General features: G+C 45.0%; 1 protein-coding gene across 1 annotated transcript; it reads right to left on the reverse strand.

The window, feature by feature from the left end:
* Positions 1–565: 565 nt before the first annotated feature.
* Positions 566–24,921, reverse strand: mfhas1 (multifunctional ROCO family signaling regulator 1). Its single transcript, XM_079734103.1, has 2 exons — positions 21,585–24,921; positions 566–2,965 (listed from the first exon to the last, which is right to left on the reverse strand). The coding sequence occupies exons 1-2, from the start codon at positions 24,481–24,483 to the stop codon at positions 2,835–2,837; spliced, it is 3,030 nt and encodes a 1,009-aa protein (XP_079590229.1). The 5' UTR covers positions 24,484–24,921; the 3' UTR covers positions 566–2,834.
* Positions 24,922–25,623: the final 702 nt, after the last annotated feature.

Raw genomic sequence — 25,623 nt, forward strand, 5'->3', positions numbered from 1 at the left:
ATCTGTAGTTTTATACGCAGACCATTGTAGATATCTTAATTATTCAGATTTTATGGCTTTTTTCAAACCTATTGTAAATAAAATGATCCTTTAAAATATATATTTTTTATTTTTTTATTTTTTTTATCGTAGGATTCTTATTAATTTGAACAAACCTATTGTAAATAAAATGATCCTTTAAAATATATATATATAAATATAGTTATTTTATTTATTTTTTTATCGTAGGATTCTTATTAATTTGAACATAATATATGTATGACAATACGTTTATTATTTTTGACAATATTCTTTCTTGGATCTGTTCTGTAGTTTTGCGTTTTTATCTTAAAATCAAAGTGAAGATTATAACTGTTGAATCATATGCTATATATCAACTACTTGATGTCTTTGGTCACGTATAATACTATTGAATAAAGTATTCAGCTCAGATCACCAGACACTGCTCAACAGTAATTTATCCAGAGAAATAAATAACACACGGATGCATATATCAAAACCTGTAGTTGGTTTATTCATATTTGGTATTCAACATTGCATTGGGATATGTCCTAGTTGGCTACATATAAAACAGTCTGTGCACTCTCCCACTGTCTCAGTGAGCCATGCACCACATTGCACTGTAAATAAGGGCCAAGCATTGTGTGTCAACATACAAAAATAAAGATATTATGTACAACAGAAAAACAGTGCTCCCCCTCCAATGACAGTATTTTTTTTCTATACAGCTGAAAAAACGTACTCTGATGCATTTAAACCTTGCTATACAAGACCACAATAGTGTCATGAAGGCTTACAGAGGAAAGCCTTGAAAACATATTTTTTACATACCAGGATTATCTCTTGCTTAAATACAATTTCATCGTCTTTTTGGACAGGTGAAGAGGAGTACACTTAGCGACGGTTACATAAGATATGCAACAGTGGACAACGATTGGTCATGAAACAAATGGTGAAAATATTGCATCGGTTGATTTTGACATTGAAATGTACATTTCCATTTTGGCCTCAAGGCGGTTTCTCTTCGTGACGTTTTGCTGTAAAGTTGTGTGGACTTGCTGATTCGGGCCACAATGATTGCATTATAAATATGAACAAAATGAGTGGATGAGAGATTCTGTAGGCAATTTGTTCTCCATAATGGGGGCTGTACAGACATTAAAACTATGCCGTATTTGTAATTTTACTCAGGTGCACATGCATAGCCATGTCAGCCCATTGGCTTCCAAATAAGACCTTATCCATATGACACGTTCGATTAGATAAAAGTGTACAGTTGAGATAAAAAAATCGAACTATCAAACCTTTTTTCAGAGGAGTTTGTCGGTTCCGTTGCATGTTTGTAACTCTGCACTTTAATGTGCATTAATCTAAGAATTGTGACGCGGCACTCACAAAATTACACAAATTAAACATTAATCATCTTAACCATTGCCTGAGTTCTTAAATAGTTTTTTTTGACAAAATCATTTTAAATACATTCTCATTATTATTCGGTACAAATAACAGACACTTTGTTGGCACACAATTCAATGGTTTCCCCATGTTATAGAAGTGGTGTACAAATGCAATGGGTACAATATCCTAGTTAAGATGCTATTTTGTATTTTACGAAATTAGTTATTCCCAGGAATTTACTAAATACTTAAGGCCACCGATCATCATTTTTATAATTATTCTTCAGTGTTAATGTATTTATTTAAAGGTGATGACAGACAGATAAAACACGAAGGCAAGGGTTGTGTGATTTTACTTTGCTATTATTTGATGCCCATCAACACATTCTTCACATGGCAGACATATTGGTTAGTAGGGTGGGGCTAACCTTCCTGAATCTTTGGAAACCATGACAACTCAACTCAGTACAATATTTAAAGTTTTCCCCACAGTCGCATTTAGAACGAATTTCGGGTTGTCCCACCCAACTTACTAATATGGTCACTAGGTCAACAGTCTGGTGCACTCCTTCCTGTTCATGCCTCGGAGAGCCTGATCCTGGGTATTATGGGTTCTTTCCCAAGGTGTCTTCTTCATTGTTCCCACTGGGCGTTGCGTCGGAGGACGTCTCCTGGAGCCCTACGTGTGTGAGCGAGGGGCGTTACCTGGGAATCTCCCTCCAGACTGTATGATTGTTAGAAAGGCGTGCACAAACAACACTTTATTACTTGAGCCGACGAGAGACCATCTTTTCCTTCTTGGCTATTGTGTGAACGTGAATGACGTACGGTCTCCCAATACTGTGGTTCTGAACATGCTGAGGACCCTTGAGAGCGGAACATTTCACTTTGGTGAATGAGAGGAAAGTACAAACAGAAAAAATGGATCCAGGCGGATGGATATACTGTGGCTCAGCAGCGTCATGATGAGGGAAAAGAGTTTCTGATGAGCGATTGAACGCTGCACCAAGTAGTGATATGCAGATACAGATGATAGATACCGTTGGTACAAATGTTGGTGGTTCAGCTGTTGGTTCAGTTCAGGGTAGGACCCGAAAGGACTGTTGGTTTGACCGCTCTTGTTTTTGCACAAGTGTGAACAGAAAAGGTTCTAGTGACACTTACAAGCTATTTAAAGATCGATCCAGTTGTGACTGTCCATCCATTAGGAGGACACCCCAACTCGTGATGTCACAAGCGGATCGATTTTCAAACGTCTCATCAAGACTCATCCCCCTCACACCTGGTGGTCTCTACTTAAAAAATGTCAAAACCATCCAACAAAGTGACAAGAGGCAGCTTTAGATAAGATAAAGCAGGGAAGGGGGGAGTCAGTCAGCCAGTCAGCCAGCCGGTGAGTCAGTGGTAGACGGGCTGCTGCGGCTCCGATCCAGCGGGTCATTTGCAGCAGGGGCTGACGGCGGTGGGTGTGGGGGGATACACCAGCGCCACGTCCACCCGCTCCGTGCCACTCTTGGGGCAGATGATCTCTGTGAGGCCCTCAGGGCGTGGCTGACTCAGAAGCTCACCTGAAAGCACAAAGGAATAGAGAAATAGGACCTTAATGTCAATAAGAACGTTATTATACATCCTTAATAATGTTGATGGGTATCATTAATAGCATGAACATATATGCATAATAATGTAAATACATGCATACTAATGATATGTTAATAAAGCATGATTACATTTTAAACAGGACATGGTTTGCTTGCAAGTGGTTCACCGTTCACCCAGTAGGGGCCAGTATATTACAGTGGAGAATTGAAAAGACTGCGCAACACAGCAAATCCCAGAAGATGGCGCTCTACGGCTTTGTCCTAACAAATTCTATAATGCAAGGCCTTCCTGTGCAGAGGAAAACAGCACAGGTGTTTCCTTACTATTTCCTCCTGGGCCAGTGAAGAAGTTATATTCATTCTCCTCAACAAAAAAAAAAATCAGATCCGTTAAGGGGGCTTAATACAGATTTATATTCTAGCAAATAATTCCCATAAGCGTAAAAAGCACTTTTATAATCACAAAAATTCTGAAAGGAACACTATACTAAGAATATCTAGGAGTGTAAAAGATCCAGTTTAAAGGCATTTGTGTAGTTATTTTTTCATATAATCTCCAGTTATGCTTGTTATGAGCCTGTACATAAGCTTGGATCTATGGTGTTTCTCAAACCAAAGATCATGGATCAAGTATTTATTTGTTTTGCCTCGGTCTGTCTGACTCCTCCTTAATTCCTCTTTGTGTGCTTAATGCGTGCTAAAGACCAGGTCCATTGCCAGTGTAATCTGCTCTGCGCCACTACAAGATTAACCTGAATTTATCATCTGCTGCTCCCATCACTACAAGCTGTAGCAAACATCACACAGACACAAAACATGTGGCTCCCTTCAGCAAACACATCCTTTAGACATGATGCCCATAGTATTGATAACCACTGTACAATAATTAAAGTGGCATTTATTTGCTTATGTTATGTCAGATGAATTCAAAGCCAGACTTGAAGGGGTGTTTGATTTGTAAAAGAAACGTAGAAAGGTCAATGATGATCAATCATATATAATTTAGTTTTTCTCTTTTCTTCCTTGCCAATAACACAGTTTTTATTGAATTTTGAGACGTTCCTATTGATAAAGAATAAATTCCCCCTCGATTACAGTTCGTTAATCCACATCAATGATTTAATTCAAATTTCCTAATTTACTTTTGATTGAGGACTGATTTATGTTTTTGTCACTTATTAATTCTGCATATTCCCTGCTTTAGAGCATCAGAAATAACAATTACCATCAAAAAATCAACATTATATCAAATCAACAATTGAAATATAAGCCGAGTTATAGCTGTGAATGAACTGCACACATCCTCTCCCTGGAATTTGAATCCTGTCTTGTACTGTTTACTGATAAACTGATACATGTATTCGACTCACATATTGCGCTGTTTACTAATGTACTGATGTAGTAACGTGGACGGGGAGACCGGCCTCATTATCTCTGGCGGCTGGGATTTTTCCACTCCAAACTTTTCCACTGCTAACGTCGTTCTGACCGAGCACAGTTTCTACGCTACCATGAAAGGAAACCACGTCTCCTTCTGGACAGCTTGGAGGAAGAGATGTTTTCCTGTATCCAGGAAACCCTCGATGGGAGGTTGGCCTTCGACCAACAGCAGAAGAATCCGTTCAAAATAGTTTCCAAAACACTTGGTTCCCCCCCATTCTTCTTCCTCTCCCTACTCCCTTTGCATTGTGAGCCTTGCCGGTTGTCGTGGTTACTGTACAGTCACTGGAGTCAGACTCGGTCGGAAGCTTTGTCGTCATCTGACGCAGACGGAATTCGAACTTAATCACTCATTATCTTATTTCACACCTACGATTAGTGAACCAGTTTGAGCTATGTTATTTACAAAAATATTAATTTGCATACAACTAAAATACAATACAAATTCTCACTGCTCAACTGAAGCAGACGCGCAGTGAAACACAGGATGTGTTTAAATGTTCTCTCATTTGGAAACCACATACTCTACCAATACCAATGTGTCTGGTGCTCATTTATATTCCCTGGATGAATCTCAAGCATAAAAGATAATTCATGGGTGATCTTTTGGCTGGTCTTCTGTATAGAGAGTGCTACAGTTGGTCCATTCATCCATAATACCCCATTTTAACTGCCAGGACCCTGTGGATGTACATTTGTCCAAGGAGGGAGACCTGTCACGCATTAGTATATTCTTAATACCAGGTCAAAAAAGGGAATGCATTAACATTACAAACAGACCGTGGATTGCGGCCATCCCATGACCCACTCCGTCCCCTGTGGTTCCTGTCCCACCTTTTGAAAAACCCAGACTGAATCAACACCACCTTCGTGTAGGGCCTCAAAATATATCCAACCCAGTTCTGGTGAGGAATCCACCCCAGGGAGCCAGTTTCCATCTCCACCCATTAAAACCAGATCAGTACTAACCCCTTTAAGACCACTCCAGTGTCTCTGTGTTACCACCAAAATCAATAAGATACACCCCGGTAGACGGACTGCCCTGAGTCTGTCTTGGGAAACAATGGATCTATTTAGACTAAGAGCTTCCACTGAAAGAGAAAGGTCTCTACCGTCAGAGAACATGCCTGAGCACGAACCCCCCACCCAGAAAACCATTGTGACAGGAATTCAGACAGACAAAACATTGAGATGCGGTATTGATGTCATTTCCTTCTCCCGTTTATCCTTCCATTAATGACTGCGATGATGTCACTCTGTTTTGATTGTTTGCAAAAGGGTTTCAAGTTTCTTTTTCTTCACTGATAGCCTTCTGAGATAAAGAAAAAAAAGGACTGGTACACCAAATAGGGATTGTTTAACCCTACTAATCCTATGCTCATCAAACACAGCACAGCCATAATTACAGAACACCGGGCCGGTCACGAATTGGGGCCAAGAATAGGATATACCATATTAGGTCACAGTCAGCTTACCACACTGGACAAAGCGATTTCAAGAGCCCATGAAAATCCCAATATTCATTAAGCCCCTTTTGTGATTATCTGCCCAGAATATACATTGGGCCAACTGCAATGGTGGTCCAAACCATACTCAAAACATAAACTTCCTAGTGTCTCTCCCCAAACAGGGTAGGGCTCTGGCTGTGACCTGAGGACAGGCGTCAAGCTCAATCAAAACAAAAACACAAAAAGACATGCAAAAAGTCTCTCATGACGCAGGGGGAGAGTGTGGTTTCGTCAACAACAAATGAATCCCGTATCATGTTTCCCTTTCCGAGCTTTGACAAAAAATCAACTATCAGTGGCATCTATTTTGGTTTCTGTGTTTGGTGTCAGATCCAGCGTTCCGCTGGGTCGAGTGGTTCGAGTGGACGTTTGGAACGGGGGCAGCTGGGGACCGGCTTGCGGAGGCCGGGTGGGGCGACAGTGTGCACAATGGGTGTGATTGTGGTGGAGGGTATGGCCATGCGGACACAAAAGGCTGTATCTCCCTAATGACCAGCTGACGGTCCTAAGGGTCACACACTGGGTTGACCATGAGGGCCAAGGCCGTGAAGGAACCAGTATGTGCGTGTGTGTAGGATCATGTGTTTAAAGGGTCCCTACTTCACCACCAGGTGTGAGGTTGATGAGCAGTTATTTAGCAGCCATTTCATAATGGATCCACTTTGTGACATCACAAGCGGTAGTGTCCGCATTAGATGGGTGATGGACAGAGGAAGTCTGACTTACCAGTAGACACAGCCCACCAAATAGTTTCTTCCATCCGGCTGTTTAATCCCTGATTCTAATGTCACAAAGGTGATGGATTTAGATTATTGGATGGATTTTGTAATGGCTTTTATTTACTCATTGAGTTGAGTCAAGGGCAACGATCAATGGCCGATGGAGACCTGCTTCTTATCAACAACACTGTGTCCCGAATTATCTTCTCAAATGTTGATTGTTCAAAGATGCAGGACAGGGACTTTGGCATTGATGTACATGTCCCTGCCAATTGGAAAGAAAAGAAAACAGAAAAATACTGAGGGCCTGGAGTGTGAACTGGTGATTCCAGGTCAATTTGAGTTGCCAAAAAAAGGTTGTAGCTGTAGAACTCACTAAACCAAGTCAAAACATGACTTATAACTGTCAGATGGACAGTGCAAGTACATGGTCAAAGCTTTTTTGATAGTTTTTTTCTTGTTGACATTCTGTATGGTCTATCATTACCTAGACTATTGATAGTACAGTTGTAGCTGGAACATCTGCAGTCCCTATAGAGACATTTAGCAGCCAAACTGAAAACTGACATTATAACTACCTTATGTTTTTTCTGAAAAGATCTGCGATATTTATTTCGATCCAAAAGACAGGGGCCAAAATGCATTTTTGAGATCAAACTAGTGCGAAAACACACAACCCATCTGAACTTTCAAGTGCTTCTCTAGCCAGCACTCGCATTTACAGTCCTACCTACAGCAAACACGACCACAAACCTTCAAACAAGTCTCCAGACGTACAACGGCGGTTAGTGACATTTAGTTTGACGTCGCAAACACAGGTCAGGTCATTCGAGCTTCACACACTGAATAGAAATAGTTAGAGCAGCTCAGGTTCCGGGTTCCCACAAGGCCTGCAAGTTCAGCTGAGGAACAGGGTTATACGGTGGCCTGAATACCGAGGAACGAACTGCCGACCCAAGCTTGTGCCATACTCATATTGACTTTTATGGATGAATAATTGCCTTGTGACCCTTTAGACAAATTAGCACTGTGTTTACGCAGGGTAGGGTGGCTGTGTCTCAGCAGCACCCTGTTAATTATCCAGATATCTATTATTAATATCTACCATTAAGACACGTATGAGACGCGTATATTCAAAGCTATGTACAGTGCGTTCGTATACAAGTCGTCAGGGGGCAGGTAGGGGTTAGGCCTCTTAGGGCCTCCAAATGGGTGCTAAAATTAGGGAGCGTGTTGAGGAGGTCAGCCACCACAACTCATGTTTTAAATCACCAGATGACACTGGCCGGCAACGCTCTAAATCACAGGAGGGCAACTCCTTAACCGCACCCACCGGAGTAAAGACCAGTGGCTGTTGGACTGCAGATGTATGATTACACCTTTGCGGCCGCTACGCCACCCGCTAGCCACATGCTAATTGTAGCGTACGTTGGCAGACAATGAGCAGTGAGAATGAATGGCTGAGGCCAATGGCGGGGAGCAGCAGCTGTGTGATAAAGGTCATCAGCTCAGCCGGAGGATTAGCGGCACGCTTGTTGACAGCATGTGGTGCCTACAGGGGGCGGTGTGGGCTCTTTGTCTTTAAAATACGGACCGCACGCTTTGCCCTCTACGCATTAAACTCCGGTAAGAAAAGTTCGGACCGTTGACCTAATCTTTCGGGAATTTCCATTCTCTGTTGGTCCAATTCGGAACATTGAGGTCGTAAACTGAGTTGATGTTTCACACGTGGATGAAGCGGTACGCTCTTGTATTAGGAAAGGACTGAGCGTGACGGTTCCCCTTCTATTCAGACAAGTCGTGCTACTGTAGTGCAGCCTGCGACACCCACGCTTGGGTTATTAAATCCGGAATATCTTGTGACCCCAACATCTTACACAAATAATTTCAATGTTCTCCAGTGAACAATTACTATAGGCATACTAGCTAGTAGTAGTAGTAATAGTAGTAGCTTGTGGGTGCTACGACTCATTCACATACAGAATGTTTTCATGTGATTTAACCTCTTTCAATCCCCTTTCCTGTCTGTTGAAACTGTCCTGAATCATGTAAAAAATGGCAGGTTGTCCATATAAACCCCATATAAATATGGATAATAACAAGGAAAAAAAGAGCTGAGTCCAATTCCATCATAACCCATGGTGTGGTGAGGGCTAATCCTGATAGTCCTTCTAAATTCCTTTAGTATTACACTGCTCAGATCTTGTGTATCACAAGATCGACACAGTGTCGATTAGTACAGAACGTGATTATTATTGCATGTAACACCGACGTGACCAAGTCATGGGATATGGATAAGCGGCTCAATAAATGTAGTTTTGAGTAGTTTATGTGTCCATATGCACAAGTGCATTTGTCTCAGTTTCTCTTTGTTGGTGTCAGTTCATTATTAAAATGTGTTGTGCAATGAGCTTACATTTAACAGGCAATCTCAAATCACTTGCGTGTCTCCTTAATAATAAATCACCTAAATGTGTATAGAACAATGCTAATAATGGATGCAGTATAGCACATACTGTAGCTGTATTCTCTACTGTTAACCGAGATAATCCAATAACCACAACGACAGTTGATCAAGTTGAAACGTTTACTAAAAGTTAGCATATTACATGCACAACCATGGCTGCCGCCATTATTCACCGATAGAACAGCCAGCCCACCAAACTGCGCACGCGCAGTAGATAACATGCAACTTAACAATCTCCCCTTTTTCTTTAAAGAAAAACATTTTTTCAAAACCAAGAACATTTTTCATAACGAAGGACATTTTTTTTTTTTTTTTTTTTTTAAAACTAAGAACACTGTCCAAGAAATAGAACATCAACATAGGTTATATTTTAAACCTACAACAGCTAAACAGGTATGATTAAATGACAGTTTTAATGACCAAACTAACTGTAGTCTATTGTCAAGATCATTTAGTCCTTAAGATGCAGTACACCTTCGCTGAGGGCCCTCAGCAGACTTAGTGCAGAAGTCCCTGTCTTCGTCAAGCAGTTAGCAAGCTGTTCCTTGGTAGGTAACCACATGATCTGCTGAACAGCTCCAGAGTGCATGAGCTCCTTAATACTGCTGATTTCGAGGCGGAGTCTCTTTTCTGTGACACACTTTGTAGACTTGACAGCATCAAGAAGAGAATGGTTATCCGTTACACACACAATGGGCAAATTGCTGTGTGTGCAACCCCCAGTGGTAAGCTCCGAGTAGATAGTAGCTAGAAAAACTCCACTGTCGATCCCATCTGCAAGCGCCAATGTCTCTCCTGCTAACGTACTCCGTACAACTCTCCTGATGCGTTTTGACTGCCAGCATATTGGTGAAAACTTCCCATCTTCTCCCATAAGCATGATAAAATGTCCACCCTGTGTTCCTCCATCTGCAAGGTTCCCCATTGAGGAATCACTGAACACGACTAGTTTGAGGGAACAGTTTTGTCCCAAGTACTGAAACCTCAAGATCACGTCTTCTGATTTTAGTTTTCTGATGAGTTTGTTTGCACAGTGCAGGGTTTGGACAGTAGCATGCTTTGTGTTAGATGCCAAAATGGATATGTCACACATTACATCCGGTCTGCTCTGTCTTGCTACCCACAATATCTGGCCAATCTTTGATTTAAGCATGTCAAGCTCGATTTCTGTTAAAGGAGCCTCACGCTGTGTTGCTCTGGTGGGGTCCACATGAATAGGTTGAAGACTTTTTATGTATGTACTTTGTTGTACCTGTATCTCATCCTTCAGGGAATGAACCTGCATTCCAATGTAGCTGAAGCTGTGGTGTTCTTCACGTCCAACTTGAAAAGCATCTTTCAATTGGGGGATGACAGCTGTGGAGAACGCATGTGAACCACCCCAGATAAAGTCATCCACATGAGCTGCAAGGATCCCCATTACAGCACAGGAATCATCCAGCCAGTAGAATACTGCTGGATCAACTTTTGACACAGTAGCTCCCAACTGCTGCATAGTGTCTTTCACTCTATTGTACCAGTACAAAGAAGCATCTATAAGGCCATAAACACACTTTTTCAACTTCCATACAGTTCCTTTGCACTGTGCTTCTTGGGGTGGGCGAATGTAGACATTTCGGGTTAACTCTTTACCTTGTAAAAAGGCTGCTTTAATGTCCATGGAGTTCAGCTGCCATTTATTTTGACATATGACAGCCACGATCATCTTTAGAGATTCTGAAGCACATGTAGGCGAGTCTTTGGGAAGGTCTTGTGTGTTTCTTTCTTCAAAGCCTCTCGCAACTAGTCTGGCTTTAGGTACAATGCCATCAGGTGTTTCCTTGAGTGTGCACACCCACCTTGTTGAGATGCATTTCTGACCCTCATCTTTTACCTCTTCAAATACATCATTCTTTTTCCAGTTGCTGAGTTCAATGTGTTTGGCAGGTATGAAGGCATCATCATCCACTATCAGTATGTCATCCTGATTGTAGTCAGTACATACCTTGGCATGCTCAGGCAGAATAACTTGAAGATCTTTAATTTGTCCTAAGTCAACTGACCTTGTTGTGCCATCAGTTTCCTCGGGCTCACTGTACTGCACATTATAACAGTTTTTGTGTTTTCCAGTGGCCTTTCCTGCCCGGCTGAGAATTTTTCCAGTGTGGGTTTGGCCACTTTCATTGTCTGTGTATTGAACCAACTGTCCAGCTTTCAGCCTCAGGCCTTCACAAGTCGCGGTTGAGTTTATCTGCGACGTGACAGGTTGATCGAGATCACCTCCTCCAGGCTGTACTGATGCATGAGAGGGTTCAGTGTTATCCTCAGCATCAAGGTGTTCATCATTTGTCGGTTCCACTTCCTGTAATTCATCGTCACTGTCATAGTTATGATCATTGAGTCCAACTGCTGGTGTCATTGTAAGTTTTTCATTGACAATTATTCGATCTCCCTTTGTATTTTCTTCCAGCTCTGGGTGATCCACTTTTCTCAGCCTAGACTGGTGCACTCGAATGTAGGTTCCCCCATGTCTGACAAAAATCACCACACCATCTTGGCCGATGACTACGCCTGGACCTTTCCACTCGTTACAGTCTACTCTCTTATAGTATACTTTGTCCCCCGTTTCATATCTGTCATCATTGGGCCGGAGTTGTTTGCGAAGGGCTCTTCGGATCCTCTCAGAGCATTCGGCTTCCGTAAACGCTCTTCTTGATGCATGTAATGTTGTGATGTGTTGGGCTACCCAAGTATTCAAACTTGTTTCCAGAGCTGGTGGCTTATCGGTAAGGGTTGAAGGCAGATTTGGGTTCTGCCCAAACACTAGTTGGTAGGGGCTGTAACCATGTACATTGTGCATCGAGTTTTTTGCCATCAAGGCCCAATCCAGGGCCGTCTTCCAATCACATTGGTTGTCTTTCTTCACCTTCAGCAAAATGTCAGTCAGTGTTTGATTATGCCTTTCCAGCAGGCCGTTGCTCCATGGGCTGTATGCTGCAGTGGTTTTCACTTCAATGTTAAATTTTTCAGCCATGTCCCTAATTTCTTCGTTGTTGAATTCACCTCCATTATCACTGAGTAACCTGCGCGGAGGACCATGGATACTTATCCAGCAGTGAATAAAGTGCTTCACTATCTCCCTGGGTTTTTTCGTGGTGATAATACTCCCCGCACTGAAGCGTGTGAAGTGATCAATAGCATGGAGATACCACACTCCCGGTTCAAGCTCATGCAAGTCCACAGCAATAGTTTCATTGTATGTTGAGGCCATGGGCAAACCCACCACTGGTTTGCGTTTTGGTTTGCTGTACCTGATGCATGTTTCACAGTTTTTTACAATGTCTTTGAGTATGGTGTTGCTTTCCTCATCATTATTACCTGCACAGGCCAGTAGTTTTTGTAGTCTTTCAACTGAAGCATGTCCAAATTGTCGATGCAGTTTCAACAGGACTGTCTTTTTCCCCTTTGTTGTCATGTTTTCTGTCACAGCGAGAACTTCATCCTCATCGTTTTGGGTCTCACTTTCTTCTGCGTCACTATCATCTCTCAAGTTCACACAATAATGTCCTGAAGATGTCTGTTCAAGCTCAACAGGTTGTTCAAACATTGTCGCTTTGTCATGCGCAATGTCCAAAACTGCACTTGCTCTTTTCAACGAAGTCTTGCTTAAAAGCATGGGTATATCTGCAGGGACAACTTCTGTTTCGATTTTGCATTTTGTCTGTCCTATCTTGACTGGAATAATCACTTTCCTCGTGGAGTGGACCACTTTCCCATCACCAAACCTGAAAGGTCTTGCACTCTGTTTGTCACTAACTTTTTGCAACTCACTCTGTGGCAGTTCACTGATGTAATCATCAAGCCATTTTTCCCCACACACAGTTCTAGTACAGGCTGTGTCAATCACAGCTGATCCCAAAGCCTCCACCATGAAGATTTCTGTGTCAGACAAAACGTTGGAAAACAAAGTAATGTTGCATTCTTCAACATCATTTTTTATCCCCTCATCCTTTGTCAGTTTTACATATTCCTTTTTGTTTGGACAATCCTTTGCCCAGTGGTAAGTACTCTGGCATACTGCACATCTTGTTCTCCTCCCATGTTTGTCGAGTGGGTTTGTGCCCTGAAACACCGTTTGTAACGGTTGCAAGTTTGACCTACCCTCTCGTCTGCCTGTGTATCGCGTGTAGTAGGCAGCATCTTCGCTCATTCGCAGCGCACTGCTGCCATCTTGTGGTGTAACGTTATCGCCAAAAATTCTTTTCAAGGCTGATTTTACGTCAACAAAAGAGACGCTCGGGCAAGCTGTTAGCGCCAGCTGCTTATCTTTCACATTAAGTCCCGCGGTATCTAGTAGCTTGAAGGCTAACACGGCATCCGGAAGCTCCATTTTAAATTTACAGAGCTTGTTGTAGCGATGTTCAAATTCGATGATGTAATCCACCATTGAAGTAGCGCTTCCTCTAGCGATCCGATCGAACTCGGTGTAAGCCTCGTACTGCCGGTCCTTTTCTTCTTTCAAAAACAATGAGTCCAATTTAGTCATAAGTGTAGTCATTCCCGTGTCGGAATTTAAGTCGTCAGCAGCAATTTCCAGAGCACTAGCCTTGGCTCTCCCCTTTAGCGACAAGGTAACCGCCAAGGCTTGCTTCTTTTCATCCAGTTCTGTGACGAGTCTCCATATTGCGATCTCATTTTTCCAGCTTTCGTATGACGTCTTCTCGTCAAACGGTGGCGGAACTTTGTAATTCCCAGCAGCAGCCATCCTCTGCTACCAATGTTAACCGAGATAATCCAATAACCACAACGACAGTTGATCAAGTTGAAACGTTTACTAAAAGTTAGCATATTACATGCACAACCATGGCTGCCGCCATTATTCACCGATAGAACAGCCAGCCCACCAAACTGCGCACGCGCAGTAGATAACATGCAACTTAACATCTACTACCACTCTTGTTTTTGTTATCAATCTGGTTAGCCAACTAAACTATCCTCATCTAAGCTAAGCTAGTCAAATGCTAACACTTAACCTCCTTTCAGCCAAATGACGACAGGGCAGTTACAGGTCTCTGGCAGTGATGACATCACCGTTGGGTTAAAAGCCTACTGCAGGAGTCACATGACTTGGCTAATGCAGTTGACTTAGAGAGCGGTGATGTAACGGGATTCATCGTCTCTGAATGATCACCTGCCTGCTGCAGAGGTCATAACCTCACTGGTACAGGAAGGTCAACATTCCTGATCATTCAGCCGCTCAACAGAAAGGGGGATATTTCTCATGTTTTATGCATTTATACTTTATGACAATAAGTAAAAGACAATACAAGACAAAAATCAAAACGTATATAAAAAAAGCTTATAATAGTAAATATTCTGGCTCAGATATATTTTAATTCAAATGTATGGCAAACAAACATTACATTGGTGAGCCCCTGATTTTAAAAGAATATGCTGAAAGTTAGTTCCGGTCAGTGTGAAAATTGTATGAGAAGACCAAAGTGTGTCACAGGTCTGAATAAGAACAGCCATAGGGGCAGCCTGTATCAGTCTTAGGTTCCGTGGTCAAATGCGTGTGAAGCCGATGAAAACCCTTCATAAAGAGCTTAAGCTCGATCAACAGTCAACATGAGCCAACTGGCTCCTCACGTTGTTCTCTTATACGCGTGGCTGAATCATTCACCTCACTGTCGTTCCCGAACAAATTTAATCTTACGAGAACAGTCAGAGAACTGTCAGCCAACTATGAGCGAGCTATTCAGAGCATGGCCGCTTCAGTACAAAAGAGACACTTAAGACTTAAAACTTGAACTCGTCCTTCTGAGTAAGCCGAGTCAGGCTAGACGGTCTTCCACAATAAAAGCGCAGCTCAAATAGAACCTGAATCATAATTACAATAAACCTATGTCTCCCTCTTGTTATTCCTTCCTTTCTCAAGTCCTTCTGAGAAACTTTATTAGTATTTAGTTTCAATTCTGTAAGAATCACTACCTTAGCTCTGTGGTGAACTGAGTTGAACTTACATCAGAAGCCGTTATACTGCACTGAAATGTGATCTTCAGGCCGGGTTTGATCCGACAGGGCTGCTATATCTGTCCTCAGTAGTCTGGTCTACACATACACCTTCACAATAAACCTCCAACACATTCTGGACGGTCACAGAGCTCAACGAACTCTCCATTTAGGACTTGGCATTCGTGCAACAACAACAACAGACTAGGACGAGCAAAAGTTCACAAAATGTTCTGAAGGAGGACTTCTGCCCCACGGTTTTGCTGTAGCATGCTGATCTATATCTTGCCTGTGAAGTTGAGATTGTTGTCAACTCTGTTGAGATCATCATTCAGCTACCTGCATGTAGTGTATGTCCAATATATATATCGTCATAGTGACAATAGTGAGGTGATGTGAATAGCAATTAGCGGTTTTGACAGTAGCGTGATGTGAAGTAGGGGCAGACAAAGATCCTCTATGAAAACGGTCACCAAACAAGGTACACGTATGCACTGAATACGTCACTCAGTGAGCAACGTGACCTTCAGCGGACCCCTCTATCCGCAGCGACCTACAAGTGAGGACAATCCTAGCATATAAAAATTGGCGTTGCAGAAGGAAACGGCATATGAATATGAATTCAAATGAATTAACAATAACGCACGCATGGCAGAAAAATATAAAAGTGTTTTGTTATAAAAATCCCCTGGGTTGGCCCGGGCGGGCTGGTCATCCACTGAGGCCTGTAACTCCCGGCCTAATCCACACAGATCCTCTCAACAGATTATGGCCAGCGTAGCCTAGTGGCTGAGGGTCGGGCCGGGTACGACTGGGAGAAAGTGGTTCACTTTCACGTCCAATGGAGGCTTGGCACTGGAAGGAATCGATCACTGGCTGGTCGAAACCTCTTGACAGAGAAGAACCGCACATTATCTTGTTTTAGTAAAACCTCAAGGACTTCCAGACGAAAGCGAGTCTATGTGTATATCGCTGGTACCTGGTACCTCCCCCTGTCCACCAGATGGATGGGATTGTTTCTACCTGTGGTTGCTTTTATTTTTAACTGCTTAAGTAGTACCACAAATTTCGGATTTTATGTTTTACTTAGCCCTACCTTTACTACTTTTCCTTACAGCGTTTTTTTTTTGTATTATCCCAATGTATTTTGTTGCTATCCAACATAGCAACATACATTAGGGATTCTTCTCACCATCTCACCCATGTCATTCTAGTGTACAACATACTGAGGATATGTTGATTAAAAATCCCACATCAGTGTATCCCTTAGGCTGAGAGAGAAGGAAATACAGGCCCCGCAGGCTAGGAAGCTGAAGCATTACAACCCGTCCTCCTGTCCTGTCTTGCCTGTCAGGCAGCGTTGCTGCAGAGTACATGAAGAGCCTCCATGATAACACTCTCTCTGCCTTATTGGGTTACCATAATTGAGTCAACGCCGCTCCCATTAAAAAGGCTCTTAAACCATGCCAGTGGAACGTTAGCTGGGCACTAGCCGGCTAATTGTTTGATGTACAGTAGCAGTGTTAAGACAGTGTGTCCCTCCAATCTAGATCGCTGCTGTCCAGTCTTTTGTTCACCGGTCCGATCGGTGCACCGCAACAGTTATGGCAGGCTGCACCGTGTCAGGGTTCTTCTATATGCCATCGATGGATTCATTTCATCCAAAGTGCCCTAATTACTGGGAGTGCATGTGTTGGCACGGGTGGCCCCAGTGGGAACTGATGGAATCGGAAATCTGCTGTACAATTCGGCTGACATGTAGGACAGATAAGAGCTTTATTGTCCACGCAAACCAGAACAGAGGGATGAAGCGGGCCTGGATTCCGACAGGAGATTGGGGGGAGGAGAGTACAGTGATGGGGCAGCCCTGTAGCCCATTAAAGAGTTTTACTCTAAATAAATAAACCTATACCAACCATTTGGACATCAAAAGCCATGAGGGTATGTATTTCTTAACATGAGTTGCCCCAGTGGGAATCAAACCACTGAACCTGTGCAGCGTTAATGCCTGGCTCTACCAATGGACTGACATAAGGCCAGGAGAAGTGCTCAACCAGCCAAGTCCAGAGATCCACTTAAAGCGAAGCAGTATTCGTCCTTGAACATAGTCTCTCTATCAGTTTTGCATGGGTTGGGAAACCGAGGCGTGTGGGAGGATTTACCTGTGTTTGAAAACCCGCCTCTGTCTGCTTCACTGCTTCTTCTCTTGTATTTTACTTGTACAGTTATGGCGGAACCCACTGCCACAAATGTAAACTACAGTGGTAGAGTACTGAAGACCTAACACAAATACATGAAATGGCTTTGCTGCATTCATGTGAAAGCATCAACTTTCGACAATGAATGAACCCTTCAAGGAAATCCCAAAGCTCACTAGACTAAACATCCAGTGAAAAAGGAGTTTACCAGTTGAATTGTCTTTCTTAAAAAGACATTCCGTGCATATCTCAGCCTGAGATATCAAACCCACAACAAAAGGCCTGCAACTGAACTGTCGACAGTACACAGAATTTGGAAACACACAGGATGTCATCGAATGCCAGAGAACATTCTAGAGACCAAACAGGAAAAGCAGATATGACCAGGGCCGTTTCAATGGGAGTGATATATTGACGTTGAGAGGATTCTGCTGGTCAGACAAGATAGTTCCGACAGGAAGCCATGGGCCACCTGCCAGTTGTTGGCGATTAGCGGTCCAGACAACCTTCACCTCAGATGTCTTGATCTGCGTCGCTGTTCCACCTCATCATTCAAGATATAGACGACAAGTAGCAATGCAGACGTTTATCCAACATTGCTTCAATAGGATCATTTCAAGACTTTTAAGTGAATGATGTGAGAAGTGTGTTGCATAACCATGCAGCATTCTAAACCTTAACATTTGTTTCTATAATATAAACAGACGACTTTAGTGAGTGGTGCTTTACTATTATTATAGATCATGAACACAACACAGATGTTTGTTTGGATGGCTGTTTTAAACTGGAGGGCGAATCCTCTTTCAACGGAATGTCTCTGAACTTAAAAGCCCATAAAAAAAAAAAACACAAACCTCTGGGCAAGTCGAACAAAAAAAAAAGAAAAGAAAAACACTCATGGCTACATGAAAGCAAGGTGAAAGTCTGTCTCTCAATGGAAAAAACGACACAGGTGCACCTAAAACGAAAACAACTCCCCCAGCACCAAAGATAAGTGCAGTCCTATCCATCATGTGGTCCTGTGGTCCTGCACCATTACAGCACAACTATTTGGGGAATGAGGGAAACCGGGCCGGTGTTCTCTGGCGGTCGAGGTGTCGCCGCGGTAGCCGTCCGAACCGAAGGAGGCCCAGTGTTCCACAGGGTGCTGGGTGGAGGCTGCAGCAGCTGATACTGCCGCAGCCAAGAATATCATCTCCATAAAAGGACAGAGGAGCCCTATAGGGGCCGTAGCGCCGTCATAATGTTTAAAATAAAAATATGTGTTGTTAATGTGGTGTGGTCGGGGGATCTGAGAGTATGAATGTTTGGTACTTGTGTTCTGTTGAAACAACCTTTAACTTGCTTTTAATGTGGTGCCCTACACTGAGATGATTATGTAAGTGTAGTTATTTAAATCACACATTAGATCCTTAATCCAACAGCATAATCCTTATGCTGTTGTTCTTATGTGTGACAAATTCTTTAAAATGTTGTTTTGGATCCCTTCTTTTGTTAAACAAAGCGTTTCTATTCTGCAGACACGTTTGGTGAAGTTATGAAATTCTGATCATCTATAATAAAAATGAGATCAAATTATTTACATCCAACCATGATATTTTGTATGTAGCATTTAGGCTTTAAAGATGTCTGTTTTCCTCATTCCTCATTAAGACTATGGTAAATGGAAGGAGTGCATTTATATAGCGCTTTTACCCCAACCGCTTTACACTATTGCCTAACAGTCACCAATTCATGCACACATTCACACACCGACGGCAGTGTCAGCCATGCAAGGTGACAGCCGGAAGCAGTTAAGGTTAGGCGCCTTGCTCAGGGACACCTCTACACTCCAGGGATCGAACTAGCAACCTTGCGGTAACCAGCCAACCCGCTCTACCTCCTAAGCTACTGCCGACTAGGACCAAGAGTGTGCCAGACACATATAGTGTCATCGTTACGACCGCATCTACGAGACAACCCGTTTCGACAGATGGGCCCAAGTCAGCGGCAGTGCCTGGGTCCTGCGGCTGATTTGCATTCAATTTAACCTCATCAATAATGAAGCGCTTTAGACAATTACAAAAGTGCTCTTTGTGTGCTCCTGGTGGCCGTGAAACAACACCTATGGCAACCATCTCCTTCCCCTCACTGCCCCCACCCACCCTCCCTCTCCATCAGATCCCAGTCCCTAAAGCTCTGTGTTATTACCATGTATTAGCATGATCGCTGGTCCGTGTCAGGGACTAGTGCGCCGGAGACTGAGCCAGCTGGCTTTGTGAGAAGCTCCAGAGCTACGCCCGGCTAAGACATTGTTCATAAAAGCCACCGCCGCCGTCTAGAGTGTAATGATGCAGACCAGCAGCAGTACCGTAGACATGAACTAATCCTCCAGGACTCCTAGAGCCCTTCCAAGACCCGGGCAGGCGGGAGGGAGGGAGGGAGGGGGAATGAGAGAGAGAGACAGAGAGTGAAAGAAAGGGGGAATGAGAGAGAGAGGGGGGGATGAGATAGAGGGAATGAGACAGAGAGAGAGAAAGGGGAATGAGAGAGAGAGAGAGAGAGAGACAGAGAGAAAGGGGAATGAGAGAGAGAGAGAGAGAGAGAGAGAGAAAGGGGAATGAGAGAGAGAGAGAGAGAGAGAGAGAGAGAGAAAGGGGAATGAGAGAGAGAGAGAGAGAGAGAGAGAGAGAGAGAGAGAGAGAGAGAGAGAGAGAGAGAGAGAGAGAGAGAGAGAGAGAGAAGATGTGAGAGGTAGGGCTGTTAAACAAAGCAGAGCCAGATACAGAGTGTAATCAAATGTGAGAATATCAGAAATGTGGACTCACACTACATCCTGAAAGGCTTAAGAGAGTGTGATATTGCCAAAACAAACAAATTTTACTTGGACCAAACCATCTTTAACAAGGGCTAACAGCTCAACAGTGTGAGTCTTTTACGAAAACACCATATTATTCCAGAAGATTGATAAGGCTTGATTCAAAAACCCTCACAAAGGTTCAAATCCAATCTGCTATTAGCCTTTCTTCTCCCTGTCCACCTACTTTCCTGACGTTCTTCACTGTCCTGACTCACTCTCTCTTCACTGTCCTGACTCACTCTCTCTTCACTATCCCTGTCACCCTTCACTGTCCTGTCTCACTCTCTTCACTATCCTGTCACCCTTCACTGTCCTGTCTCACTCCCTCTTCACTGTCCTGTCTCGCTTCACTGTCCTGACTCACTCTCTCTTCACTGTCCTGTCACCCTTCACTGTCCTGTCTCACTCTCTTCACTGTCAAGTCACCCTTCACTGTCCTGTCTCACTCCCTCTTCACTGACCTGTCACGCTTTACTTCCCTGTCTCACTCTTTTCACTATCCTGTCACCCTTCACTGTACTGTCACACTCTCTCTTCACTGTCCTGTCACTCTTCACTGTCCTGTCTCACTTTCTCTTCACTGTCCTTTCTCTTCACTGTCATGTCACCCTTCCCTGTCCTGTCAATCTTCACTGTCCTGTCTCCCTCGCTCTTCACTGTCCTGTCTCACTTTCTCTTCACTGTCCTGGCCATAAATGCATTAAAGTCCATGAAATATAAATGAAAAAGTAACACCAATCTAACTGTGTTTGCTAGTATCCATGTTTTGAGTAGACCTTTGATTTGTTAGGGTTGTTTGTTAATACAGCAAGGCATATTTGAAACAATGTAATGAATAAACACAACAATGTGTTTCTACCATTGCAAATGCAATGTGTACCATTTGCATAAAACAATGCAGGAAATATCATTATAATCACGTCATGCAATGTTGACAGATTGAGCTATACTGCAGAGCCGAAACTATGATTCATACTGACTAGTTAGCACCTGTCTGATCCACTGTGGCCTTAATCTCTTAAACATATCTCAAAAACAGTCAATGTTGTTTGTCTATATTCTGCTGTCATATATCCCTCCCACCGCTGTTTCCATCCAATAGGAAATACACACAGCTTCCTCTGACATCAGGACTTGTATTGCTTCGAATTGAGTTGAATTCCAAATGTAAGACTATGCTGTGAAATGTCATGGGCCAAATTTGCCGTACACTTAAATGGTAAAGAAATCCAAAGGTGATGGTGAGAAATTGTGAATACATGATAGTAATCATGCATGGTCATGAGCATGAATATTATAACGTAATATACATGTATATACAATGTATTCAAGTTATTTAATGTAATCGTCCATTAGAAAAGAGTTTGGTTATCATGAACAAGCTTAAGACAGGTAAAACATTTAAGTAACATCTCAAAGTCCATTACCTGGAAAGCGGTGCGGGCTGGCCGACCCATTCTTGAGGCACTTGGAACACAGGATATGCACCGAGTAGAGGAGGCCCGGCCACTCCTGGAGCAGGACGTTCAGCTCCTCCACCAGGGGCGTCACGGCCTGCCACGCCGTCCAGATGTTGGGCAGCGACGCGTGGCTCGCGATGGACAGCGTCCCTGCCTGCGGCCCCGCCCGGGCCGGCCGGTGGCTGATCACCACGGGCACCTTGCCGCGATGGGCGAAGATCTGGTTGCGGCCGTCCGACCGCTGCACCACGTGGCCGTTGATCTGCACGCTGAAGCGCGTGAACAAGCCCGGCGGGAAGACGAACGGGAAGCTGTACTCGATGTGCAGCTGCTCCACCGAGAACGGCGGACACTGCTCCTCCTTGCTGCGGCCGCCCATCCAGGCCTCTGCGCGGGGCACCTCGTCGCTGACGTAGCTGGGGAACTTATACCACGCCGTGGCCCCGTTCAGGGGCTTGCTCCGGGGCTTGTTGATGCAGTAGCACATGCCCATCTTCTCCAGCAGCTCCATGATCAGGTGGAGGTCCTGCTGCGTCTGGATGAGCGGCCGCAGCAGCAGCCGGATGACGTTGGAGGGCAGCAGGCCGTGCTGCAGGAAGCCCTCGAGGTGGTGCTGCAGGTGGGTCACCTTCAGCCGCTCGCCCTTCTCCCCCTCCATGACCAGGCTCACCCGGCCCTTGTCCCCCCGCTCCCCCTCCGACAGCAGCCGGTCCAGCAGCGTGGACTGGTCCCGCTGGAAGAAGACGTTGAGGATGGCGATGAAGCGCGGCAGGTTGTGGAACACGTACTCCTTCAGCGTCGGGCTGTCCTCGAAGTAGAGCAGCTTGCCGCTCTCGTGGAGGTAGGACAGGGCGCTCTGCAGCCGGTCCTCCGTCAGCCCCGCCTGCAGCCCCAGGCGGGCAGAGTCCCACCACGACAGCCAGAGGTCGGTGGGCTTAAAGTGCAACTCCTCCAGCATCTGCCAGGACATGGGCAGCACGCGGTGGAGGTTGGGGAAGATCTCCCGGTGCTCCGCCACCGCCATGAGCTTCTCCCGCAGCCTCTGAACGTTCCTCTGGCTCGCCGTGCAGCTGACGCACAGCACCGGCGAAAGGATCTGCAGCCGGTGGTTCAGCATGTACTGCAGCTGCGTCTTCTTCCGCCGCAGGCTCCGGTCCGAGACGCCGTAGAAAAGGACGTGGGGGCTGCAGGAGCGGAGGTTGAAGCCCTGCTCCAGCCCTTGGTCCACCTGCAGGAACAGGCTCCTCAGGGCCTGGACGTCCGCCTTCTCCTGCAGGGAGATCTGCCGGTGGATGTCCAGGCTCTTGCCCTCCAGCTCCGCTTCCCCGCAGAGGTCGGCGTGCGTGCCCACCAGACACACCACGGCGTGGGGTACTTTGGCAGTGAGCAGGTGGAGGTAATACCCCACGTGCGCGTAGAAGTTCCTGGGTGAATACGCCTTGAGGTTCACGACGAGGATGTACAGCGCGCCCGGCGACAGGAAAAAGGGTTTGATGAGGTCGTAGTTTGGCTTCCCTGACAAGTTGTACACCAAGAACGTGAGGCTGCGCTCGGCGTCCGCGACCCAGTTGGTCACCTCGATCCCCTTCTTCCCTGGGGAGCCGGCCGTGTCCCTGTGTTGGTCAACCACACTCTGCCTGAGCAGCGTCTTCCCACTGTTAGTCCTTCCCATCAACACAAGCTTCAGCCTGGGCTTGATGGCCAGCTGGGAGTGGGCGAGCTCCTTCTGGTAGGCCGCGATGTAGGGGATCCCCTTCATGCACACCTCGTAGGGCGGCTGGATGAGCGGGTTGTCCTTCACCTTCCAGATGTTGACCTTGGCGAGCTTCCCGAAGTTGTCCGGCAGTATGGCTATTTGGTTACCCTGCAACACCAGCTCTTCCAGGTTCTCCAGGTCCACGATGGAATCCGGCAGGTACGTGATGTTGTTGTTGTCCAGCCACAGGTTGGCCAGCTTCAAAAGTTTCCCAATCTCCTCGGGGACCGACGTCAGTTTGTTTCTGCTGAGGTACAGCTCCTCTAATCCCGTGATATTCAAAATGACACTGGGGAAGTTCTCAAAGTCGTTTGAGGATAGGTTCAGCATCTTCAGTCTCTGGAGGTTACCGAAAGAGGCAGGCAGTGCAGTGAGGATGTTACTGTCCAGCATGAGGCTCTCCAGATTGTGCAGCTGACAGAAAGTGTCGGGTAACCTTGAAATGTGAAGACTACTCAGCCAAAATATTTTAATAGACTTTTGCAGCTTTGTGATGTCTCCTGGCAGTGTCTCAAATTTATTCCCGGAGCAGTCGAGTTCCTCCAGGTCCCGCAGGGCAAGGATCTCAGAGGGGAACTGGTTGAGCTTGTTGTGATCAGCATCCAGCGTGTGTAGCTTGTTGAGCTGCATGAACGACCGGGGCACATCACGAATGTCATTGAAACTCACGTCGAGCTCCTCCAACCCCTCAAGCGCCCCGATTTGCGATGGCAGGTACTGAATCTTGTTGTGACTGATGCATAGCTTTTGTAACCGTTTCAACTGGCCGATGTCCTCCGACAGGCTCCGCAGGCAGTTGTGACTCATATCCAGTTCCACGAGCTGCCCGAGCTCAAAAACGACAGAAGGAACGGAGGTAAACTTGTTTCTGCGGAGGATGAGGATACGCAGGTTGTTAAGGGTGGATCCCAGACCATCCGGCAGCTCCTGCAGCGAGTTGTTTCCCAGATTGAGCACCTCGATCTCTCCAATATCATCGGGCAATATAATCTTTTGGTCGTCGGTAGAGCAGAGGGTGAGTTGGCGCAGGTTGCTTCGCAGCTTCCTCGATCGGATAGCCGCATCCCTCCACAACCTGGCCGTTTTCAGACTGTTCTCCTTGTCCTCCATAGTGTTGCAGCCCTACCCCTCCTCCTTGTTTTCATTGGGAGTTTTCATCGATTCCTTTGCGTGGGAAGCATCTTGGTACCGCGCGCCACAGCACCGCCTTACTAAAGTCCTCACTCCAAGAAAAGGTGGCTTGTTTCAAGCCACACAAAAATCAAGCTTTTCAATCGTAACCAGACGACCGAATCTGGCCGCGGGTGCTCTCCACTCATCCTTTTCTCCTGCGCCACACACACTCTCTCGCACACACACACATGCATATATACACACACTGCACAATAAGAGAAACCTGCCTCTATTGTAAATCCAACATCAATCCCAAGTTATTTCTCCCGTGGCGCCTGGGCATTCTCGCTTCAACGACAACAGATCGCCATCGGTTGTAAACATGACACGGGCTACTTCTTGTAAATCACGCCGCTTAGCTTCCGCTGCTATCCGTGCGTTGCTCCCTCTGGTCGGCCAGCGAGGGGAGAGTGGCTCGCTGCTCCTGGTGGAGGAGCGACGCCCGACCTCTGCGTCACGTTGCTCAATCCACCTTCCTTCCTGGGTGTGTTAAAAAAGGGAAAGCGATAGCGATCTACCGTTGGATTTGGTTATAACCAATTCGCGCCCATAGCTGTTTGTTATTCGAAACGCCAAGCGTTTAGTTACTTAAAAAATGTAAAATAAACTCCACTGACGTTTAGAACGGCCAGCAACAGTGCTATAACTGCTGTCCTTTGTCATGTAGTACATAATCAGTAACACAAGAATGGTGTTACTTCCGCCACTATAGGGGTGATTTTAAAATAAAACAACCCAGGCAAAAGATCAATGTGGGTAGTCCACAACAAGCATTGTGTCATATAAATCTAATTTTCCTCGCAATGCTGAAAACGGTTTTATTCAAATAAGTCGGTACGCTGTCGCCCCCTAGCGGGACGTCCCAGTCATAGACAGACATGCGTGAGCAACAGTCCCGAGGGTGGTGTTTCCCATACAGCCTGATTGTGAGAAATTTACCGGTATAAGATAGTTATTTCTCAACTTAAGGTGAATCACTTCCGTGAGAAATTCGAAAGTCGAGGTGGAATGTATTTATTTCAGAGTCCAAATGTTTAAGATTCAACCAAATAATAATAAATACAACAGAATTACAAA

Source organism: Pollachius pollachius (assembly GCF_949987615.1).
Source record: "Pollachius pollachius genome assembly, chromosome: 4".
NCBI lineage: Eukaryota > Metazoa > Chordata > Actinopteri > Gadiformes > Gadidae > Pollachius > Pollachius pollachius.